At 54.1% G+C, this 23,983-nt stretch overlaps 2 protein-coding genes across 2 annotated transcripts; both read right to left on the bottom strand.

The window, feature by feature from the left end:
* Positions 1-167: 167 nt before the first annotated feature.
* Positions 168-10,248, bottom strand: PWWP3A (PWWP domain containing 3A, DNA repair factor). The gene is made up of 15 exons (XM_082297908.1): positions 10,197-10,248; positions 9,526-9,568; positions 8,787-8,882; positions 8,152-8,243; positions 7,828-7,898; positions 6,473-7,438; positions 5,778-5,891; positions 5,358-5,428; positions 4,858-4,934; positions 4,336-4,396; positions 3,997-4,072; positions 3,669-3,719; positions 2,818-3,248; positions 2,040-2,128; positions 168-1,804 (listed from the first exon to the last, which is right to left on the bottom strand). The coding sequence occupies exons 3-15, from the start codon at positions 8,841-8,843 to the stop codon at positions 1,729-1,731; spliced, it is 2,232 nt and encodes a 743-aa protein (XP_082154034.1). The 5' UTR covers positions 8,844-8,882; positions 9,526-9,568; positions 10,197-10,248; the 3' UTR covers positions 168-1,728.
* A 2,710-nt stretch (positions 10,249-12,958) lies between these two features.
* Positions 12,959-22,437, bottom strand: LOC309582509 (calcium/calmodulin-dependent protein kinase type IV-like; the record flags this gene model as incomplete). Its single annotated transcript, XM_082297690.1, has 11 exons — positions 12,959-13,186; positions 13,546-13,698; positions 14,799-14,925; positions 15,048-15,123; positions 15,383-15,457; positions 15,556-15,646; positions 16,304-16,376; positions 16,465-16,547; positions 18,862-18,924; positions 19,216-19,294; positions 22,340-22,437. The coding sequence occupies 11 exons, from the start codon at positions 22,435-22,437 to the stop codon at positions 12,959-12,961; spliced, it is 1,146 nt and encodes a 381-aa protein (XP_082153816.1).
* Positions 22,438-23,983: the final 1,546 nt, after the last annotated feature.

Raw genomic sequence — 23,983 nt, 5'->3', positions numbered from 1 at the left:
CAGCGAGTTCATTTTCCAGTGCTTATTAATGTGAAACCGAGACAGAGACAGGATATTACAGCTTTATCTGATGTATAAAACCAATCTTCACCTGCTGTAAGACCAGGTGGAAGCACCAGCCTGAGCACCACCCACCACAGATTAAAATAATTAAACAAAAGCAAATCTTTGATGATTCACATCATCCCACTTTATTAGGTCCACATGATTTGTACATGGTGAGGCTGAGCCTGGTGTCCAGTACTAGTGAGTGACTGGTTGGGCAGCACTGGATGGGGGTGGTACAAGGTCAGGGTTATCCCTGGAATTGTCCAATGCCAGGCTGGAAGGGGCTTGGAGCAACCTGGGATAGGGAAAGGTGTCCCTGTCCATGGATGGGCTTTAAGGTCCCTTCCAACCCAAACCATTCCAGCATTCCACAGCTGCAAGTGAAGATGAGGTGAGGTGGTTCTGCTTCTGTGCACTGGTGTGGAGCAGGATCTTAACAGCAGTTGAGGAATTTTGATTGAGAAGGGAACACAGGGTTAATGTAAAGAGGGGGAAGTTGATCCCCCATCTCCAAATTACCTCACAGCACCAGGATGAGGGGCAGGAAATCCCTCCCCAGCCTCTCACCTCTAAAGGGAAAGTGCCACTCATAGCTCTGAGTTAAACCTGTCGTTAATTTTTTATACTATCCCATAAAACTCATTATCCCTCCTCACAAGTTTTAATAAAACCCTCACTTCCTGGCCTGTCCCTAGCATTGAGGTACTTGAGATAACGGGAATAAGGATTCCGTGGTGAAACTCATTAGAGAGCACAGAGCAATTAGAAGTGTAATTAATATGTATTCAGATAATTGCTACAGCCAAGATAGACATCTGGATCCCAATTTGAAACTTCTTCATGTCAAATCATCCTGGGTTTTACTGGACAAGCAAGGAGATCACATTTTATTATCACAGAGAAACCCTAATCAGGGGGGTTTATGTATCATTTATCATTATTCATCATTAATTAGTTCTTGGTGACATTGCTTCCATGTGCCACGGCTCCAGCAAAGGTGGGCAGGGAGCTGGGCAGGATTAAATTGGCAATTTAGGTGAGAAAAAGACAAAGCCTCCCTAAATTCGCAGCCTCAAAAGAGGCAATAAACCAGCATTCCAGTGGTTCACTGTCCTAGGAAAAGGAAATGTTTTTGTTTAAGCAAACCTGGATTCCCTCCCCATGGAATTTTACTTGTCATAACAACAAAAGCCCAACGCTTTGTGATCCAGGTATGGATCCAGGCACCAGTCTGACTTCCCACACTTGGAGATACTTGCAGCAGGAAGGGTGAAACCCCCCCAGGAGTGTTTCCTGCAGGAACCCCCTGGTTTTATATCGAGAGCAGCGAGGCCACCAGGCACCAGTGGCCACAAACCAGGACAAGAGCCCTTCCCATGCCAGATATTTGGCTAAAAGAATCCCGATGGAAGTTGGTGTAGCAGCAGGCAGCTCTGCACAGCACTGGGGAGCTCTGCCAGCCCCCCAGGAGGGCACTGATGGATGAGGATCCAGGTGGATCCAACAGATCACAGGCAGCTGAACACGGCGAGGCCACGGGAAGCAGCAAGGGCTGAGAGCCAGCTGGGTCTGGGAGCAGAATATTTGGGAATATACACACAGACTTTACAAAGAATGCCACGTTTTATACAAATCACCACTGGTTATTTACACCTGGTCCAGGGCAGCCCCGGCCACTCCTCAGCTCTCCGCAGGCTCCGGCTCTGTCTTGAGCTTTTTGCTTCCCAGGATTTGCTCATCAAACAACTCTCTCTCTCTGGGAAGAAAAATACAGATGCTTTAAAAGAAATTTGACAAAAGATATCATTGTGCAGATTAAATAATCTGGACTCATTAAAGTTTGCAGTTTGGAGTAGCTCAGCTGGGACATTTTCCACGTTTTGTCCCTCACAGAGGAGGAGCCTGAGCTCTCCTGCCCTCACCTCAAACCTTTTCTGTATCCAACAGAAAAGGAGCAAAAAACCTTGGAAAAATACTGCAAACAAATCTACCTTTTGCTCACAGGTGGTCCTTTAATGTACTTCTCTTCTGCCTTCTCATAATCGATGTCATCCACAGCAGCAATGGCACAGATGATGGCCTAGAAAAGCATTGAATAATTAATAATAATAATAATCAATAAACAAACCTAAATTACAGCAAGGGATTTGAAACTGCCTCAGCTGAGCATATTTTGAGAAAAGGGTTCCTCAATCACTTGGAAAATTTGGATGAAAGCACTCGTTGTGTGCCTGAAATTCTTAAATAAATAATATGAACTTGCTCTGTGCCATCCCCAGGGGAGTGTTTTTATCCTCAGATTAAAATATTATTCACAGTAATTTTGCTTCTACAGGAGTTGATGTTCTCCTGGGAAAATTCCTGGGAAGAATACAAGGTATCTCCAACAACTGCAAAAGCAGCCAACACACCACCCCCCACCTCGACACACACAAAGGATCAAGAAAACCCTAAGAAGTTGCCAAATTAAAACAAAAACCCCCAAACAAAGCTCTGAAGCATTTCAGAAGTAATTAAAATCCATCAGAAAACGATCAGTCTGCCTTTAAAAACAACAAACTGCCTAAAGCTTCTCCCTTCTGCACTTAAAAATCAGCATTTGAGTGACTCAGGCTGTGGGCAGGGGTGAGTATTTCTGCCCGGCTCAGTTCTGGGAACTTTCCCCACGTCATTCCACAGGAACCACGTCACACCAAAGGAATAAAGAATGATAATTCCTGTTATTTCTCTCTTCACACTTAATTTCCCCTCCTTTTCATGCTCCCTCACCTCAGGTAAAAGCACATCTGAGATGAACCTGATGCCATCCCCCAGGATCTGGTGCAGGTTCTTGGTGTCCATCTCCCTGTACACCTCCTTCAGGTACCCAACCACCAGGTCCAGCTGCTCCTCATCCTCCAAATACGTCTCCACACAGGTCATGTAGCGGCTGGAATTCAGGAATTTCTTCAGCCAGCGGGACTGTTTCCCACTTTTCAAGATCCCTAAGAGATGTTCTTCAGCCCCTTTTGTCTTTACTATGAACTCCACCAGCTTCTTGTTCTCCCTGTCCCTGGCAGCTCTGGTCCTGTCAGGGAGGAGCTTCCTCGGGGGTTTCTGAGGGGAAGTGTCTGAGGAAGACCCTCCAGCCCCTTCCTCCTCTGTGTTTGGGAATGCCATCTGCACCACACTCTGGTACCCCTCTTTCCTGACTGGGTAGCCTGAAAGAGACACCACAAGAATTTATATTTAGGTGTGCAAAGAGTTTTCATATCCCTATCAATACAAAATAAGGAATTTTATTGGTGAGAGAAGTTTTTCTTCCTTCCCTACCAAAGAGGTAAAAAACCCACCACCAAAACATTTATTTGCCTTAAATAAATAAATATTAGGGAGTTGACATGGACTCTGCAACATAAGGAACCAGTCACAGCTCCAACTGTTCTCTGATTCCATGACCTGATTGCCTTGAACCCTTGGTATTTACTTAATTTATTAAACCCTTAATTGCAATAATGGGGTGTTGTAAATTTATCAGCAGCCCCTCTCTGGGTCTGGTGCCAAAGTCACTTGTGTGTAAATGCTGGATCTACATTTACCCAGCCAAGAGAAAAATTCCAAAAGGGAACGGATTCACTTACTGATATCAGCAGCAAAATACTCCAGGAAGGACCCAGTGAAAGAATGACAACCTAAAAACCCAAAACAGGTTCAGTGATCAGTTCCATTCAGCCCAGGAATCAAAGCTTGAGGTTCCCTTTTCCTGATGGATCTCAGGATGAGATCCCAGAGAAGCTGCCCTATCCCTGGAAGCACCCTAGGCCAGGCTGGATGGGACTTGGAGCACCCTGGGGCAGTGGAAGGTGTCCCTGCCCATGGCAGGGGGTGGCACTGGATGGGCATTAAGGTCCCTTCCAACCCAAACCATCCTGGGATTTGGTGATTCCACGGTCACCTGCTCCTCCTTACCCACTCGGATCCGATAGTCCAGGATCAGCTGGAGGCACCACTCGATCTCCCGGGAATAGTTCTCCTTAGCTCGTTCCTACAAAGCAAGGAGGATATTCCAGTCCCAAATCCAGCAGCTCTGGAAGAGCTCCAGCCCAGGACACCAAGCAGGGGACAGAAACGGTCTGTGACAACAAATTCAAGTTTCCTCAGAGTAAAACAACTCCTGCTGTGGCTGCCACAGGAATGAGAGTGGCTTTGAGGGGGTCAAGGCCCACATTCCTTCCCTGGCCATTTATATCCTGGATTTCCCGCTGTGTTTTCCCAACCCCTGCAGTTCCATGTCTCTGGGATACTCACTATGAGCTCCTGCTTCTCCTCACAGTCAAAGTGCTTCAGGCTCTTCAGAGACACTGAGAAACTTTGAAAGAAACACAGTCAGAGGTGCCCCATTTCCCTGGTTATTTACTGCAGTTCTGCTTCTCCCTGAAAATCCCATTTCCCAAGGAATTCAGGAGCACAAATTTTACCTGGTTTTGCTTCCAGAGTAAATTCAAAGTATGGAATCTTCAAACAAATGAGAAATACCTGGTTTGGAGCAAAGCTAAAGGCAGCCCAGTGTTTCCAGAAAGTTTGGGCAGCACAAGTAAAACGTTGGCTGCATTCCAGGGCTTTTTTTTTTTTTTTTTGGTTTTGTTTTCGATTCCTCAGGAGCTGCCTCAACCTGCAGCATGACAAAGCACCTGCAACCCTCACCTGACCCAGCCCCTCCCTCCCAGATCAACCTGGAGGGGACTGTCCTCACCCTGCACCAGGAAATGGGTGCAGAACATGGAATAACAGAGACTGGAAGTTCAGGATGGGATGAAAATCCACATTTACCCTTTTTTCTTCTCATTCGTGGTACCATCTATGAAGAGCACACAGGCCCTCCGGTGCTTCCTCTTCACTGCCTTCACCTGGAGAGAGGATAAAAGCTCAAAATCCTGATAAAGCAGGGAGTTTTTTTCCGTGGATACAACCCACCCACTTAAATTTTTCCTATTGTTGCAACTTTATTACACAAATATGAAAAATTCAAGTGGAAGGAACAACCAGGTACCTTAAAGGGGGCATTTTTAGTGCACAAAGAGCCTCCTCTTTCTTTTACAAACTGGGAACAAAGTCCTGCTCCATGACAAAAGAATTGGGATAACCCTGTGCTCCGGAACAAACAGCTGTGAATAGCACATTTTATGTGCTTTTATCCCAAATTTACTTCTATCAGTTTTGAAATGCTTTTACTGGAAGGTCTTTAACATTTCCAGGGAGGGCAAAAGTCACTCCAGAACTGGGAATTGCTCCTTATCAGCAGGATATGAGAAGGCAGGAGCTGCTCTTACCACAGCTGGCCAGTACGGATAGCGTCGCAGCTTGCACCACACCAACATCCCTTCCTCAAAGAATTTGGGTTCTGGCATGAAAAAGAAGGGAAATTTTCCTTAAAAACAATAAAACAAGACAGATGCTGCCCCTCTCTTCTCCTCCTCCAGGAGAAACTCCAGGAGTTTCTCTTCAGTGCTTTTACAGCGATCCCAAAATGCAGCACAGGCAGTTCTGAACTGAAACCCAGCAATTTCAACCCCAGGCCCTTGCCCAGTTTCAGGGATTTGCATTTCATTCTGCAGCAAAAAGCCTGATGGATCCAGGAACTGCATTTTATCCCGAGCCTGGACACAGCTGGGTTCTGGAATGCCCATGGATTGCAGGCAAACTGAAGCTCATGGAGGGGGAAGAGCCTCAGCCCTGTGCTGATGTCTCACCTCGATGGGACAGAACACTGGGGAAATTCTCCTCCTCTTCATCCACCAGAGGTGAAAGTGGAGGGAGGCTCTCCGAGGAAACTCTCCTTGAAGACATCCCAGAAGGTTCCAGCCCTGCCAACAGCAGCAAGATCCAGGGATTAGGACAGGATCAGCTTCAGGGCAGGTGAGACACACCTGAGTGTGACCCCAGAGGGGACACGGGGTCTGACACACCTGAGTGTGACCCCAGAGGGGACACGGGGTCTGACACACCTGAGTGTGACCCCAGAGGGTCTGTCCCACCTGCACACTCCTAATTAGGGAATCCTAATTCTTAATTGACCATGTGGATAAAAGAGAAAAAAGGGGAAGGAATGGGGCTGGCTGGTTTAAAGATCCTGCACCTGCTCATTTAAAAACATTTAATCTCAACTTATCAGAGAGGAGCAAGGGAAAACAACTGTGAGCTCAAAGGGCAGGAATACAGCTTTCCATGGAAAACCCCAAGGAATTCCAGACAGCCCAGGCACCACCCAAACCTTTCCCCAGCACTTCCCCAGCATTTCTGCTTCTCCACAGAATAGAAACCAAAAGGAATTAAATCAGCAATCCAAGAGCCACTTCCCCAAAAGCAAAGCAGCATTCCGAGATGAGTGACAGTGCTCAACACCCACATGGGATGAAGCTTTCCTTTCCCCATGGGATTTGCCCACCTTCATCCTCCTCAGAGTCAGGGGCTTTATTCCCAGGCAGGTGTGAGGGATCCTGGTTTTCCTCCTCCTGAGGCTGAGGGGAGGCACCAGAAGGCCCAGGTGAGGATCCAGAGTGGTTCCTGCATTTCCTGTCTGTGCCTGAGGCCACACCTGCCCCATCCAGGTGTTTTCCACCCTCTGCCTCTCTCCTTCCATCCAGCTGCTTTGCCAGGCTTTCACTCTCACTGCTGATGCTTTTCTCCAGCTCATCTGAGGCACTTTGACAGGAGAAATCCAGGGAAGTTCTCCCAGGCTGAGTTCCTGTCTTTCTGGGAGGTTCCACGGTGACAGATTTAGAGGGGACAGGTAGAGACCCCTCCTCAGGCACCAGCTGTGCTTGATCCCGGGGGGAATCATCCCTACATCCTCTTTTCCTTCCTTGCTGACTTCTTCCAACCTTCGGCTTACAGGACACTCCGCTCCTCGTTTTGGGCTGCATTTTCCTCTGTCTGGGTAATGGCTCTGGTTTTTTGCAGTTGTGACTGTCAGGGGCTGGTGCCACACACGAGTTCCTGCCACTGCACCTGGAAGGGTTTGTTCTACCCCCACGTGCTCTGGCTCCACTTCCATGTGCTTTGGAAGGGTTTGCCCCCTTTCCACGTGCTTTTCCACTCCCCTCTGCAGCCACAGAACCTCCCTGGCTCCGTGCTTTGGGATCATCCTTCAGCCCACAGTTATTTTGGGGTTTTCTTTCCCTCTTGGCAGCCTCAGGTTCCAACTTTTTAGAGCGAGAGCGCAACAAGGAGCTGCGGGAGGGGGTGGGTGGGGCAGATCCCACGCCATTCTCCCGGGAAAATTCGGGATCTGGTCCTTCTGCAGGTGGCACTTGAGCATCTGAGTCAGTTTGATGCAGAATATCCAGGGCAATTTTAAGGGAACAGCGATATTGCAGCTCCTCCACGGCCTCCCTCGTGTTTTTCTTTTGCTCTGATGAAGAAGAACATTCAATAAATGAAATGATCCTCGTTATCCTACCACACACAAAACGTATTATTAAAGAAATAATAGATGTTACTTGTAGTGTTTCTTTTAACACTTAAATTATCCATGACTCCCAAGGCAAAGGGTAGAGACACGCAGAGACCAAGCTGGAAGTGCCTCATTTTGAGGGAAACACACATTTCTTCAGCATCCCTCCAACAAACCACCCCAGGGAAGAGGAAAATGATCCTTTTTAGCCAATTTTCCAACTTTACGGAAAAGGGGAAAAGAAAATAAGTGAAATACAGAAGTTTTATCCCCCAGGCTGAGTTTCTGCAGGGATTTTACCCCCAGAAAAGACCCAAAGCAGCACATTTGGGCCCCTCCCTCCTCACCCAGGGTGGAGGCGATGGCCTTGATCCGCTCCTCCGTCAGGGGAAAGGCATTTGCAGAGCTCACACTGACCCTGGAACACAACAAAGGGGACCAGAATGAGCACCCAAAACACTCCCAGCACCACAACTCTGCTCTCAGCCAGCAAAAAAACCCAAATATTCCCTCCCCCAAGCTGTCCTTGTTAGGGTTAAACACCTAAACCTTCTGCAAGTCCAGGATCCTATCTCACAGGCACCTTCAGATAAAAGGATTCCTTTCTTTCCCTTTTTTTTTTTTTTAACCTCTAAGAATGCAAACAAGTGACAGGAACAAGGATACTTAACTGCTTCTGCAAGCCAAGGATTTCAGCTTTAAATCCCATCCTTTTCGTGGCAGCAACAGGACCGCTCCCAGCAACTCCAGGCTTGCACAGAACCTATGTTAAACGTGAAAAATCTTCATTTAAAATCCTTGACCAACAGCAAAACGATTTTGTAAGAAGAGCTTAACAGTGCCTGGGGGCAGCCTGAGGATCACAGAATGATAAAATCCCAGGATGGACTGGGTGGGAAGGGACCTTAATGCCCATCTCATCCCACCCCCTGCCACAGACAGGAACACCTTCCACTGTCCCAGCGTGCTCCAAGCCCTGTCCAGCCTGGTCTTGGACACTTCCAGGGATGGGGCAGCCACAGCTTCTCTGGGAAATCCATTCCAGGGCGTCCCCACCCTCACAGGGAACAATTCCTCCCCCAGTATCCCATCCAACCCCACCCTCTGGCAGTGGGGAGTTATTCCCCCCTTGTCCCATCACTCCAGGCCCTCTCCATTTTTCCTGCTGGCTCCTCCAGCATTGGAGGCATCTCCACAGATCAGCTCAGACAAGTTCAGACACGTTTGCTGGGACCTCTCCCTTCCCTCTTGCTCGTTTCAGCCCTTTCCAAGCAACAGCCACAAACATTTCCTCATTCCTCGTTACCTTGGCTGGCCACAAACGCCTCTTCCACTTGCAGAGAACAAACTCTTGGTCGGTCATGGCTGAGCTTCACGTGGAAAAGGGCAATTCCAGGGTGTTCTGAGGAAAAAAGAAAAGGGAATAAAGGTGTCACCCACCGTGGTCCATTTTGGTCTTCATTTTTTGAAGGAAATACAAGATTTAATCAAACTTGTTATTATTATTTAGCTTTGGGATCACTGCACTGATATCACCCTGCAGCATTCTCCAAAATTATACCTTAAATTCCGTTTTTCTGCAGAAGCTGTGGCTGCCCCATCCCTGGAAGTGCCCAAGGCCAGGCTGGACAAGGCTTGGTGCAACCTGGGATAGGGGAAGGTGTCCCTGGGGATGGGACTGGATGGGCTTTAAGGTCCTTTCAACCCAAACCATCCCAGGATTCAAGAATTCCGTAATTCCAGGAGCATAAGTGGGTCTCACTGAGTGTGTTGGGCGAGGAAAATACTATCAGGAATTTAACAACGCAGCCATGGGCCTGCCCCATCCGCAGCTTCCTGCGACCAAACCCTGAAAATAGGGAACTACGCCCTAAAGATAACGAGCTGGATACTTTTTACGCGCAATTTGATCCCAATTTTTACACGTGATTTGCAACAGAAACCTGAGCGGCCTCAGAGCCCTCAGGCGTTCCTCAAGCGCTTGGGGGGAAAAAGAAACAAAAAAAACCAACAACATATTAAAGACAAGATCTTCCTGTACTTACAAGGTCCGGGTGCTGGGATCGCCGGGGCTCCGGGATCGCGGCCCTGCGGCGGCGGAGGGAGGGACGAGGGGCCGTTAGTGCCGCCCGGAACGGCGGGGCCGGGGCGGGACCCCCGTGAGGCGGTGCGGGGACAGCGGGAACCGCCCGGCCCCAAACACCCACCTGAGGGGAGGGACGGGACGCCCAAACCCCCCCACAGCGAGGGGAGGGACGGGACCCTCCCCCAAACCTCCTCCGGTGAGGGGAGTGACCTCCCCCCACCCCCCCAGTCCCACACTCGGTGAGGGACGGGACGGGACGGGGCCCCCAAACCCGAGCCGGTGACCCCCCCGCAGATCCCCCTCCATGAGGGATGGGACTCCCAAGCCCCCCTCTGTGAGGGATGGACCCCTCCAAGCGCCTCGGTTAGGGGAGGAACGAACGGGAGCCCTGCAAACCCTCCCCTCACGGGGGACGCCACCTCAAACCCTCCCCGGTGAAGGGAGGGACGGGACCCCCCAGAACGCCGCGGTGAGGGAAGGGAAGGAACCTTCGCTTCGCCCGGTCAGAGGACGGACGGGACTCCCAAACCCAACCCCGGTCCCAGTGATGGCCCCCAGACCCTCGTGTGCCCCCCAGACCCCGCTCTGAGGGGGGGGGGAAGGGGGGGACGGGGGAGGGGGCACCATTACCGTGCGCGCTCCCGACAACGCCGCCCCCCGCGCGCGCCGCCGCCCTCCACGTGAGGGTCTGCGCATGCGCCGCGCGCCGCCCGGCACCGCCCCCTCGGGCCAATCAGCGAGCGCCGCCTGGCGCCCCGCCCTCCCCGCCGCGGCCAAAACACCCGGCTCAGCCAATCGGAGAGCCCGCTGCGACCGTAGCCACGCCTACCTCGTCTTCTATTGGAGGGTTGGGCGGAAGTCGCTCCCACTCTGGGTAGGGCGGCATGGCAACGGGGTGAGTGACGTCATCGCCGCGAAGAGTGACGTCATTTAACAATTTGGGGTGGACGGAGCTTGAAGCCCATCCAGTGGGCAGGGATCTCTTCCATGGGCCGGGTGGCTCCAAGCACGCGTGGGGCAGGGCCCGGCCGCCTCCCCTGCAGGCTCAATCCAAGGCGGTTCTAATCCAAACTCTTGGAATGCGATTCCCAGAGAAACTACGGCTGCGCCACCCTGGAAATGTCCAAGGCCAGGTTGGATGCAGCTTGGAGCCACCTGGGACAGTGGAATGTGTCCCTGCCCATGGCAGGAGGTGGGACAAGCTGATCCTTCAATTCCCTTCCAACCTAAACCGTTCCACGCCGATCTGAGGAAAACGGAGAAAACGCAGCCCACACTCACTCTCGAGATTTGATGCTTTATTCTGTCTCTACTTGGTTATAAACACCTGGCTATCAGAACTGTCACCGCTACACTGAAGTCGTTACTCAAAACACACGCTGCAAACAGCAACAAACCGGAATGCGCCTCCGCGGGCTTCGCTCCCAGGAGTGCATTTTTCCAATCTTTCAGTACGGATACCTGTGGAATGATACTGTTAACATAAGACACAAACTCCTCTTCTGGCTTTGCTCGCAGCCCCCTCCCTCCTCCCAGTGCCTTCCGCCACTGGAGATACTTCGTGTAATTGATTTGCCAACTGTAATTCCCGTTCTCCTGCAGGATTGGGAATGCGGCTGTTAACTCAGCCTTTCCCAGCACCAGTCCCTGCTTCACGGGCTCTGGGGGTGCCCAGGCTGGTCCTGGAAGGGGCTTTAATCAGCATTTCATGTCAAAGGATAGAAAATAGTCTTTAAAACCTGGGTTAGGGAGCAACGAGGTGGAGTTCAGGTCCCGCCGGAGACACGACACGGAGTTGGGAGGACACACTGAGGATAGGATGGACGCCGGAGCTGAGCACCCTGCAAGGTTCAGCCCTCAGGGTTAAAAAAAAGGAGAGGGAAAAACTGCCCCTCCTGCCAGAAATGCAAAGAAAAAGGGATAATTTCCCTGTGCTGCAGCATTCCGTGGGATCAGTGGCTTCATTTCCCTCCTGGGACACCTCGCTGGGCAGCTGCTTCCCCATAAAAGAGCAACTCAGTTGAAAACATTGCAGCTCTGGTCAAGCCATGATATTTTGCCAATTAAAACCCCTCTTGAACACCCAATTTCTCTGCTGTCTTCGACTCCCCCAACCCCACCGAGCTCCAGGGTGGATTAGGACACGGAGCTGTTTTCATTTCTGCTCGTGCTGGAGATAAACCCAAAATCCTCATGTCACATTTTCCTTCCCCTGCTCCGGCCTCAACCTCCTGACCCTGCTCTGTCACCCTCAGGTCCGGCACCGCTGCGTCACCTTCGGCAAAACATCCGATTTTGAGGGGGTTTTTTTTGCCCTTCCTGTCCCAGCTGCTCAATTCTGTGCCCCCATCCTGGGGGGAATAAACTTCCTGGACAAATTTATTCTCCTCCAGGTGGGATTTTTACCCAGAACACACCATTCTAAGCCCAAAATGTAGGGGTGCAGGTCATGGTCGCTGCCTTGGGTGTCAAACCTGGCAGGATCCCACCAACTCTCCCTAATTCTCACATGGAATATGGCTTTTCCTGTCTGGTCACTTGCTCTGTATTAAATTCTATAAGTGCTTATCCTGTTTCCTGCCTTTTAAAAAAAAAAAAAATTCCTTTCAAGAAGTTTGTCTGGTGATTCCATTAAAAAATAAGAACGGTATAAACTCATTGTCCTCTGTCAGGGAACAGCAGTTACGTGGTAGAGGCTCACAAAGTACAAAGAATTGTGTTGTTCTTACTCAAGAATTGTGTAAATTCCTGTGTTAAAATGGTGTCAATCCTGACCTGGAATGCCAAGGGGAGGCCGGACCAGCATTCCCAGTCCGTGACCACCCTACCACCACCAGCAGCAGGGATCCACAGCAGGCTGAAGGTGGGGAACACACCCAAAAAAACACAACCCAGGGCTCGGCTACTGCCTGGGAGTGACAAGGGAACCACTGGCACAGGCTGTTGTCTGGAGAGGATCGAACATGTGGGGTCAGAGGCTCCTAAAACCCCGCTAACACAGCAGAGACCCCACAGCTGGGCTGGTGACAGCGCTGGAGGTGTCACAGCTACGGCAGCACAATTCGAAGAAATAAAACCTCCAGAACTGTTTAGAGGAACCCCTTAAAGACAACTCGCTGCCTTTGCAGGGAAAAGTGGGAGAAATCCTTAGTTCTGCTGTTTGCTCCTCGTTTTCGGGATCTTTCCAAGCCACAGCGGCCCAAACTGCTGGAGAGCGGGAAGACAAAGTCACCTCCTCGTCCCCTCAGCCGGGCGGGCACAGACACAGGGACAGCGACCGGGGGGTGACAGGACACGACACGAGGATGTTCCAGAGCCCAGACCACGGGCTCGGGGCTCTCTGGGCCCCCCGGCAGCGGCCAAGGCTGGGCGGTGTCGCTGCTCCGGGCCCGTTAACTGTCACAGCCGGCGCCTGGCACGGCCACCGGGGCCACGGCCACCGGGGCCACGGCGGGGTGGTCACTCTGGAACACGGCGAGCTCCGTGGTGGCCTCGGGGCCGCCGGTCCCCGTGGGCTGGGGCAGGCCCCGGGGTCCCCGCTGGCCGCGGCCGCTGCGGGAGCAGTCGTGGTGGCCGTGGTTGCCCAAGCGGCTGGAGGCCACCACGGCTTTCATGGCGGCCTGGAGCAAAGGCAGAGAATTAGGGAATTGTGCAATGTTCCCAACTCCAGGCCCAGCCCAGGACACCCCAACAATCCCACCCTGTCCACCCCTGGGAGCATTGTCCAAACCCTCCTGGAGCTCTGGCAGCCTTGGGGCCGGGCCCATTCCCTGGGGGAACTCAGCACCCTCTGGGGGAGGAACCTTTCCCTAAAATCCAAAATCCATCCCAAGCCCCCTGGCACAGCTCCACACCTTCCCTTGGCACCCCAAGAGGGTGTTTGGCAGAATTCTGCCCTTGGAAGCCACTCTCTGGGCCCTGTAGGCTGTGGCTGGGGATGTGGCAGTGTCCCCCAAGGTGCCAGATGTCCCCTCCTCACCTTCAGTTTCCTCCTGGCGTTGAATTCCTGCAGTTTCTTCTGCGTGCTGTCCATGTGAGCGAATTTCGCCGCTTTCCCGGTGACCCAGGGGTGCTCCAGGGCCTGATAAACCGTCAGCCTCTTCTGCGGGTCCAAAACGATCAATTTTCGGACCTGGAAGCACCGAAACCATGCCGAGTTTTTGTTATTTCGAAATAACTCACGGTAAAGTAAGAAGGAATTATCATGGATGCATAATCTATATGGTAATGAGTCAGAAAATCAGTCAGAAAAATAAGGAATAAATAAAAGAAGTTAGAGGAAGCAAGAGTGTGTACTAAATAAATAAATAATAAATTCGCATGAGAAATGAAGTAATTCCTAGAAATGTGTGATAAATAAATAAATGTAATGAAATAAATATAGGCAGTAAATAAATAAATAAATAAATGAAAGTGAAATAATGAAAGACATGAAATCAAGAATAAAAATATGTGATTAATAAATAAACGAATAAACGTAATAAATAAAAATAAAATCACAAAATAAATGAAATCAATAATGAAAATAGTGATAAATAAATAAATGGAAATTTGTCATAAATAAATAAAACAAATAATGTAATAAACACATAAAAATAAAATCATAAATAAATCAATCAATAATAAAAATGTGTGAGAAATAAATGAAATTAAAGAAATTAGTAAATAGATACAAATGAAATAATCAAATAAGCAACCAAAATGTTATAAATAAATAAAGTAATTAATAAATAAAGGGATAAAAATGAAATCATAAAAGAAACAATAACAATACACAACAAATAAATAAAATGGAATAAATAAATAAAATCGAATCAATAAATAAAAATAATGTAAAATAAAGTAAAATTAAATAAATAAAATAAAATGAAGTAAAATGAAGTAAAATGAAATAAAATGAAGTAAAATAAAGTAAAAGAAAATAAAGTAAAATGAAGTAAAATGAAATAAAACGAAGTAAAATAAAGTAAAATAAAGTAAAATAAAATAAAATAAAGTAAAATAAAATTATAAAAATATAAAAATAAAATAAAATAAAATAAAATAAAGTCAAATGAATTAAAATAAAGTCAAATAAAGTCAAATGAAGCAAAGTAAAGTAAAGTAAAATAAAATAAAATAAAATAAAATAAAATAAAGTAAAATAAAATAAAATAAAATAAAATTAAATTAAATTAAATTAAATTTTAAAATAATTTTTAGTTTCACAAGCCCCGGCACTGCCTTGCTCACCAAATCCTTGGCGTTGGGGGACACCTCGTCCCACCAGGGGGACACGAACTCGTAGTCGCAGGTGAGGATGCGGCTGTACATGTACTGATCCCCCCGCGGGTCGAAGAAGGGCTCGAAGCCACAGAGCCTGGAGAGGGGACAGGAGCCGTGGGACACGGTGGGACAAACCCAGCCCCCCCCGTGGCACCGGTGCTGTGGGACAGAGGGGACAAACCCATCCCCGCCGTGTCCCACGGCTGTGGCACTCACAGGATGTAGGTGATGACGCCCACGCTCCACATGTCCACCTCCGGCCCGTAGGGACACCCGTGCAGGATTTCAGGGGCTGGAAGCAAAGTTTGGGGGTCAAACACGCTCACAGGCAGAGAAAACCCCGCTGGGCACCGGCAGCATCTCCCAGGTGTGCAGAAAAAAGGGATAAATGTGGCTCTGTGCCAGCCAGATGTGGCACAGCGCCAGCCATCCCTGCACCGAGCTGTGCCCGGCCTCAGGCAGGGAAACCTGCTCGGAATGTCCCTCCTGTCCCCAGCTTTCCTCTCCCCCAGATTGTCCCTCCCACCCCCGCTTCCCCCCTCCCCGCTCACCGCAGTACCCCGGCGTCCCACACACGGTTTTCATGGTGTCCTGTTCGTCCACGATCTTGGAGAGCCCGAAGTCACCTTGCAGGGACACGAGGGAGTGGCATTGCCATCAGGGAGGGGCACTGGGATCCCCTCTCGTGCCACAGCCCCCCCCCCAGCCAGGGTCCCCAACCCACCGATTTTGAGGGGCGCGTCGGGGGACAGGTCTGCGTAGAGCAGATTCTCCGGCTTCAGGTCCCGGTGGACGACTCCGTTCTCGTGCAAATACTGCAAAAAGAGGAACAGTGGGATGTGAGAAGGAAGGGACGGAATTTGGGAGGTGGCAGCAGCACCTGGGGACCCGTCACAAACTCAGGACCAGCTCGGGAACAGCCACCGCTGTGGCAGTGCCGTTTCCAGTTAGGAGTTCCCGTTTTTAAAGCCTCCCGTTGCCATGGAAACTGTGGGATGCAGAGCAGCCTTGACCTTCCTCCTTCCTCTCCTTCAGCCCCCCTAAAAGCTGATCCATCTTCTCCCAGCAGTGCCTTTGGAAGGCCAAAGGAGAGCGGATAAAGGAGGTATTTGGGATGGGGACAGCTCTGCCTCTCCCCAGGGATATTTGGGATCAGTGCAACTCTGGATGCCTCTCCCCCCCAGGGGTATTTGGGATGGGGCAACTCCAGGCACTTCTCCTCAGGGATATTTGGGCTGGGGGCAGTTCTGAGTCCCTCTCCTCAGGGATATTTGGGATCAGTGCAGCTCCGGGTGCCTCTCCCCAGGGATATTTGTCATGGCTGCAGCTCCAGGCACTTGTCTGTCAGGATATTTGGGATGGGGGCAGCTCTGGGTGCCTTTCCCCAGGGATATTTGAGTGCAGCCCCCCCAATGCCACCCCCAAACCACCCCCGGGACCCCCTCACTGGGCCATCCCCAGGGTCACCTTACCGAAACGGCCTCCAGGATCTGCTTGACCACGTGAGCCGCATCCCGCTCGCTGTAGAACCCCCTCTCCACAATCCTGTGGGCACACAGAGCCTTCAGCCCCCTCCATCCTCATCCTCCTCCCACATCCCACTGGGATCCATTCCCCGGAGTGGAATCCGTACCTGTCGAAGAGTTCTCCTCCCGTCACCAGCTCCAGCACCAGCGCAATCTCCGAGGGCGTCTCGAAAATCTCCTTCAGCTTGATCTGGAAAGAGCAACGGGAGGGATTTCGGGATGTGGGATGTGGGAACACATCCTGGCTGTGCCGGGAGGAGGCTCTGATTGCCAGGGAGGGGGGAAAGGGTTGGTTCAGGGCAAACCAGCGCATTTCCCTCCTCGAGTTGGTTTTTCCCCACTCTTGATTTGTTTCCACCTGAATTTTTTTAACAGTTCGCAGCAGCCCCGCTCACTTAACACAGAATAAGGATGGATCTGGGAATGGGAAGAGCTGGTGCCTTTATCCTCTTCTCATCTCTGAGCTCGTTTGTCAGAGGAGCTCCTTGAGCGCATTTTAATTTCACAGCTCCATCGGCACCTCGGAGCCTCTGTTGCTCCTGCAGTGTGAGAGCGACCCCGGCTGCATCCCCCGGGATGGATCCTGCACTCCTGCCCTGGCTGGGATGAGGGAGAGCCGGACACAGCCCTGCGAGGTCATGGCCACTCTGGGATCAAGGCTCTGGGAATGTCCCTTGGACTGTTCTGCAGCAGAGGAGGCACCAAACCTGTGTTTTCCTCCCGATTTTTGCAGTTTAGCTCCCACAGGAGCCCTTTGTGCCTGCACAGCCCATCTGGAATTAACAATTCTCTCTTAAAGCCACGTCCAAATGCAATTCTTCCTTTTTTTTTTTTTTTTTTTTGAAAAAATGGAAACCCAAGAATTTCACGCTTCTTAAGACTTTTGTGACACCGCGAATTTCATGGGGCTTTAATCATTCCCCTTCCCAGGCTGGGTGACAAGCCGTGATCCCCCGCGGGGTGAGAGACACTATGTGGCAGCTTATTGCATTATAATAATACACGGAGCCCTATAATTTTCCTATTAACTTCAAAAGTTTACAATCCTATTATCAGCCGCCACCGAGGTCGGTGCCGCACGATAGCGGCGCCGGCGTCAATAATGGAGCAGAGCAGCTCCTCTTCAAACATCACTTGAAACTTGGGATGAGCAGAACCCCACGGAAACCTCGGGGATTTAAATATTCAAACAGGCTGGATCCTCCTCCACGGGCTCCGGGGAGCCGCTGGCTGGAGAGGAGAGGGAGGAAATTGGATTTTCTGTGGTGCTCCTGATAACACATCAGAGAGGAGCCTCTTGCCACCCACGGCTGGTATCACCTGGGCTGCTCCGAGTGCGTGATTCCCATCCTGGTTGTTATCCTGTGTCTGCACAAGTGTCCTGGGGTGGGGGAAATGTCTCCGTGGAAAAGGCTGAAGCACCAAATTGCCCCAAAACATTGAAACACCCCAAGATGGGCCCAAGCCGAGCTGGCTGAGAGGTTTAGGGACACCCCGTCCCCAGTGCTTTGCCCCTGTTATCCCTGGTTTTGGGGTGGTTTGGATTTTTCTTGGCTTCATCTCTTTGTGTGAAGGTTTTGGGGCTTCTCCAGAGGGCAAAGTTCCGAGGATGTTTGACGTGGCTGGGCTGGAAGCAGCTGTGCCCGGGGTTTGAGGGATGCTGCAGCTTGGGCAGCAGCAGCCAGGGGCAAGACGGTGTCCCAGCGGTGTCCCAGCAATGTCCTGATCACAATCCCAACAGGAGCAGGGCCTGTCCTGGCCCCACAGCAGCTCCCAGGTGCCATTTTTGTGTCATTTCCTTAACCCAGCTGTTCTCCAAGATGCTTTTGCAATTTCCCAGTGCAACCACACAGTCGGGATTGAGCCTTTTTTGGGAGGTGGGGGGCACGGAGCCCCCCAGCCCCTGCCATTCCAGAGAGGCTCTGCTGGCCCAGGCCGGATTAGATCCACTCTGGGCATTGTGAATCGCTCCAGCTGAGCTCCCGTTATCCCCCCCAAGCTCCCGTTATCCCCGGAGCACTGAGCAAGGGAATGGCGATGGGCAGGACACGGCCCCAGCCCCCGTGGCCTCGGCCTCCCCTTTTATCTCTCCTGGCAGGATTCATTACAGATGGGCAATTTTCTGTGGGATTCGTTTGATCTCCTCGATGGAAATTGCTTACCCGGTGGAAATCTCAAGCCAGGGCATGGGGAGGGGGAGGACGGGGGGTCCTTGGCCTTGGATATCAGAGCTGGGAGCTCAAAGGAGCTGCAAGGAGCAGGAATTTCACGTGGCAGCGAGTGAGGAGTCACCTGGACTCTGTCTGTGAGGCAGGGAGGGGACACGGGGTGCAGGGAGGGTTTTCCATGGGGTGCTGGGTTCATCCTGCACCGAGATGGGATGAGCACGAGGACATTCCAGCCCTTCCCTCGGCACTGGGCTGAGTTAAGGGCAAACCCACCCCCAGCAGCCGTGGGCCCGACCCAAGGGGAGGTGGCAGCTGTGTCACGAGGGTCCTACTCACGATGTTGGGATGCGAGAGCCGCAGCAGGACCCCGATCTCCGTCCTCACGATCTTTTTGTCGATCTGGGAAGCAGAGCCCACACAGAGGTTGTGTCACTTGTGCTACCTGGCTCCGGCTCCCCACCACACAGAAACCCCCCCCCATCACTCCCAGCACGTTTCCATGTCTGTCCCAGGGCCCACCCCCATCCCAAATCCCAGCGCTTGTGTCCCTCTGGGACCCCAAGATCGTGGGAACGATGCCCAGTGCCAGGCCTGTGCCCATCCTGGTGCTGAAAGTCAGGGGAGGAGAGACATCACCACCCCTCCCAAGCACCCCCTGCCCCTCCCCAGCCCCTTTCCTGCCTCACTCACCGTTTTCTTCAGGATCTTGGCAGCGTAGGGAGCTCCCGTGCCCTTCTCCTGGCAGCTGAACACCACCGAGGTGGCTCCCCTGGGAGGGCAGGGGGGACGTGAGGCTGGCACAGAGCTGGGGGTCCCGCTCCCCCTGTGCCCCCCACCAGCACCTTTGGCGGTGCCAGGCCCTGGGAGCTCAGCGTGGATCCCACTCTTCATGGATCCCACTCTTCATGGATCCTCCTCCTCCTACATCCCCCTCCTCTTGGATCTCACTTTTCATGGATCCCCCCACTCCTGCATCCCCTTCCTGTACCCCTCTCTTTCATCCCCACCCCGCATCCCCTTCCTGCACCCCCCTCCTGACGCGTCCCTCTCCTGCATCCCCCTGCTCCCGCATCCCCTCCCGCATCCTTCCCGGCTCAGGCTATTTTAATTAAACCCGACTTCTACAGGGGGTTTAAATCCTTAAGCGGCTTTCACGACAGGACGGAGCCGTCGTGTCCCCACTCGCAGCCCCTCGGCGACAGCGGCGACACTGCCGGGGCCCCATCCCAGCCGCGTCCCCCGGGGCCACGGCACACGGGAGGGTCCCTGTCCCCAGACACCTCCCTGCTGGGTGAAACCGCTCCGGGTGACACGGGGCCCGTCGCCATCGCCTCCCCGCCGCGCCCCTCAGCCGATGGCGATCTCAGCTCGAGTTAATCGCGTTTCCTGAGCGCTGGACGGTGAAATCAGCGCATCGCTCCGGGCCATGCCGGGGCTCATTTGCAATTTCATCTCCTTGCCTGGCTCCTGGAGCAGATTAATTCCTGCCCCCGAGTCATCGGCCGCGTTTTACCGCACTTTGGCTTCGCCGCCTTCTGGGACGGAGCTCAGGCTGTGCCTGGAGGTGCCCGGCAAGAGCAGACCCCCAAAACCACCGACTTTCACACTAAAACAATCCCCTGAACCCACCAACCTCCCCCCCCGCTGCAGCTCCCGGGTGCTCTCCTGAAAGGAGGGATTTGTCTTCAAACCCAGAGCAGATTTTGCAACTCATCCGGCTGAATTTGGGAACGGCGTTCCCATGGCAACGGCAGCCCCGGGTACCGGCTTCCACCGGGATGCTGCGGGATCCACCTGGGATCGGCGAACCCCAACCTGGCCCAGCTCCAAAATATTTCCTCCCTTTGGCCAAACATTCCCCATGAAACTTTAGTTTACAAATAAAAACTGACTTGGGAACGAATTGTTCTAGCTGGGAGGGGAGAGGCGGCCACCAGCTTAGCAAAATGGGCAAAAGCTGCAATTTGACCCCAAAATGACATCGCTGCTGCTGCTGCGAGCACCACAACAACGCTGTTCCAGCGGGAGAAGCCACGAGGTTATTCTTGGAAGCTCCCAGCTGGGCTGGACACGGGGGCAGGACCCTCCACCCCCTCTCCACAGCTGAATCCCAGCCAGGATCTGTCGCCTCTCGCCCTCCCTCTGCATTTTTCCGCACGGACAATTCCCAGCCTGATTCCCTCCGCTAACAAGATCATTTAGGAGCGCTCGGCTCGGCGTTTAGGAGGACTCGGGGTGGCTCCTGTGCCCGCTGTGCCCGTGGCGCTGCCCCTCACGCGTCCCCAATTAGGGCAGCGCTTGGATCCGCGCCGGAATTCGCCACACCTCGGCCCCCGGCCCCGCCGGCCCCCGCAGCCGCCGCTCAAGGCCTCAAATAAATATCCCCAATCAGCCTTGCCTGCGACGGGAGATAATTGCATTTGCTTTCCAGATGAACTGGAAAATGCCGAACAATGGGATTTGCCGAGAGCCCGGAACGTGAGGCCGCCGAGAGGGCCGGAAGCAGCCCCGGGCTGGGTCCTCCTCGCTGCCCCCACATCCCTGCCCTGCTCCCTCCATCCCTGCCCGGCTCCCTGGAGCTTCCTGGCCAGAGCTGGATCCAGCCTTGCCAGGAGAAGCTCTAAGGGAGATCTGTGCACGGCGTGTGAGCTCCCACCAGCCCAAATCCCACCCAGATCCCAACATGCTGTGAGTGGGTGGCTCCAGGACTGAGACCAGTTTGATTTAAACCTGGGTGCTGAAACTGGATGGATGGATGGATGGATGGATTCCAGGGGCTCCAGGCCTGTCCCTCTGTCCTACATCCTTCTGTGCAGGGCTGGGTGCTGCCAAGCCCTGGGCTGACATGGCCACACCTTGATACAAACACTTAAATTCCTGCTTTTACCAAAATTGCTGTTTTTCAGGATTCTCTGAGGATGGAAACCCAGTGGCAGCTGGGTCTGGCCCAGCCTGAACCACCAAATCCACCTGTACCAGACCCAGGGCTCTGAGGCAGCGCTGCCTCCCCCGCTCTGGCACAGCCCAGAGACCCCACAAGTGGGACCATCAACCTTCCCACCACGGGCTCCCGGCACCCCCTGGCACCCCCCTGCCCGGGGGGCACTGGGGCACCTCACCCAGGATCACAGCCCCCAGATGGGCTCTCCAAGCCAAATCCAGACCCTTTGTGGAGCTGGCACTGCCTGGCCTTTGCAGGGGGCTGCTGCAGGGGGGACCCTCATTGCTCACCCCCAAAGCCTTGGGGTGCTCGGAGGTGAGATGAGTCTCCCCATGATCCCACTCCCTGCCATGGACATGAGGAGTATCCAGCTCCACATGCCCAGGGACCTCTGGCCCATCCTGCAAACCCCCAGTGAGCGCTCCCAGACCGTGGCAGCAGTCCAAGTGCCAGGTCACACGAGAGGGGAGGGTCTGTCACCATCCATCCCCTTTATCCATCCTCCCATCCCTCCTTCCATGGCCCTTCCACATCCATCCATCTTCCCTGCATGTCCATCCCCTCCTGCACCCCTCCATTCTTCCACCCCTCCTCATCCATTCCTCCTACACCCGGCCATCCCCTTCGTATCTGTCCCTCCCTTCCTGCATCCTTTCCTGCATCCCTTCATCCCTCCATTCCCCTTCATCCATCTCCCCCATCCATCCCCTCCGTATTCCTCCACCCCTCCCCACATCCCTGCATCCCCTCTGCTCCCCTTCATCCCTCCCTGCCTCCCTCCCGCCCTCTCCCCACCCCAACCAGGACCCGCTCCCACCCCGGGGGTCTCCTGCCCCTCCCAGCCCCTCCCAGTTCGCTCTCCCCGTCCGGTACCGTCCCAGCTCGGGGCCCACGACGTAGAAATCTTCCAGTGCCGCCTCCCGGTGGGATCCATCGATCCAGAACTCGCTCCCGCTCTTGGACGACGGCATGGTGGGCTGGGGGCTGCGAGCTCCCGCCAGCTGCTGGGAAGGGGAGACCCCGGCATCGATCGCCGCGGCCCCCTCCTCACCCCCACCCAATCCCCCCGCGCTTCCGCGAGTGCCCAGATGGCTCGGAAAAAACCAGCGCTCGGGATTATTGAGCGCCATGGAATCACGACCGCAAATCCCCTTCCCACCCCGCACGTACGCTGCCTTTTCCGAGATAATTCCCCCCGCTGTGGGATCTGTCCCCCCTCCAGCTTTATCCGCCGCCCTCATCCCCCTTTTCCCACCCCATTCCCGCCTTTCTGGGGATCACCCCCCGGCTTTGCAGAGCCCGGCAGGCCGGGCTCCCACGGACTGGTCTGCACCCCGATTCCCGCAGCCTCCCCCAACCTCCCCGGCCCTCCGCACGCCCCCGCGGACCCGGTAATTTTGGGGTGGGGTCGGGGCCCGGCACGTACCGTTACCTGCGGCGCCGCTCGTGTCCGCCCCGGCTCTGCCTCATCCCCGGCGCGGGGTGGCCGTGCCGAGGGTGGGCACGGGGGGTCCTGAGCCCCCGGGGCCGGTGCTGAGCCTGACCGCGGCCCCCCGGGCCCGGGCGGGGCCCCCCCGCTGCTCCCCAAACCGGCGCGTCACGGCTCAGCTCCTCGGCGGGGCTTCACGGGGCGCTGAGCGGCGCTGGGATGGGAGGACGAAGGGATGGGAAGATGGAGGGATGCAGGGATACAGGGATGGGAGGATTCAGGAATGGAGGGATGCAGGGATGGGAGGATGCCGGGATGCGGGAGCGCAGCGCTGCAGGGAGAGAGGAAGGTGGGGATGCGGGGCCGGGGCTGCGGAGCACCGGGACCCTCCCAGGCAGCATCACCGGCTCCGCCGCGCTCCCGCCCGGCTCGGCCGTGCCACCCCCCGGCCCGGCGCCGCCACTGCACCGCCCCCGCCGCCCCCCGCCCTCCCGGGGCTGCGGGACCCGCCCGGTGCTTGGGGGGGTCCGGGCGGCCCCGACCCCACTCCCCGCAGAGGCAGGACCCGGCCCCGCAGCGGGACCAGGGCGGGGGCACCGCGGCCGCTCCCCGGGAGCACCCGGAATCCCCCCGGTGCCGCGCCCCCCCATCCCGCCCCGCAGCCCGGGGAGCACCCGCGGCCCCGCACCCACCGGGGCCGGGCCGTGCCTCCCCGAGCAGCCAGAACCGGGAACCCCCCGGTGCCGGGGGTCTCGTCCCGGGGGGGGCGCGGGCGCTGCCCGGAGCGGCCGCACGGTGACGCCGTCGCCCACCGGATGGGAACGGGGGGGGCGGGGGGGAAATGGGGAGGTGGGAGGGGACGGGGCGGGGCGGGGCTGGAGTGGGATTGGGGAGGGTTTAGGTTACGGGGCTGGAGTAGGAATGGGCTGGGAAGGGTGGGAATGGGACTGGGAATGGTGGCGCCCGGCTGGAGCAGGGGGATGGGCAGGGATGGGTGGGGTTGGGGTGGGATTGGGGTGGGGCCAGGAACGGGACGGGAATGGAGATGGGATTGGAGATGGGATGAGATAGGGCAGGGCTGGGATTGA

This window comes from Coloeus monedula, assembly GCF_965178545.1.
Source record: "Coloeus monedula genome assembly, chromosome: 27".
In the NCBI taxonomy this organism is placed as follows: Eukaryota; Metazoa; Chordata; class Aves; order Passeriformes; family Corvidae; genus Coloeus; species Coloeus monedula.
The sequence above is the reverse complement of the archived record's forward strand: the minus strand, read 5'-3'. Positions and strand labels throughout refer to the sequence as shown.

Excerpts from the sequence above, each read along its gene's own strand:
- PWWP3A (XM_082297908.1), bottom strand. The coding sequence starts at position 8,843 with ATGACCGACCAAGAGTTTGTTCTCTGCAAGTGGAAGAGGCGTTTGTGG. Across the intron at positions 8,244-8,786 it reads GGCGTTTGTGGCCAGCCAAG|GTTCTGTGCAAGCCTGGAGT; the intron begins GTAACGAGGAAT and ends CGTTTAACATAG. Across the intron at positions 4,073-4,335 it reads AGGAGAAGCAGGAGCTCATA|GAACGAGCTAAGGAGAACTA; the intron begins GTGAGTATCCCA and ends CTTGCTTTGTAG.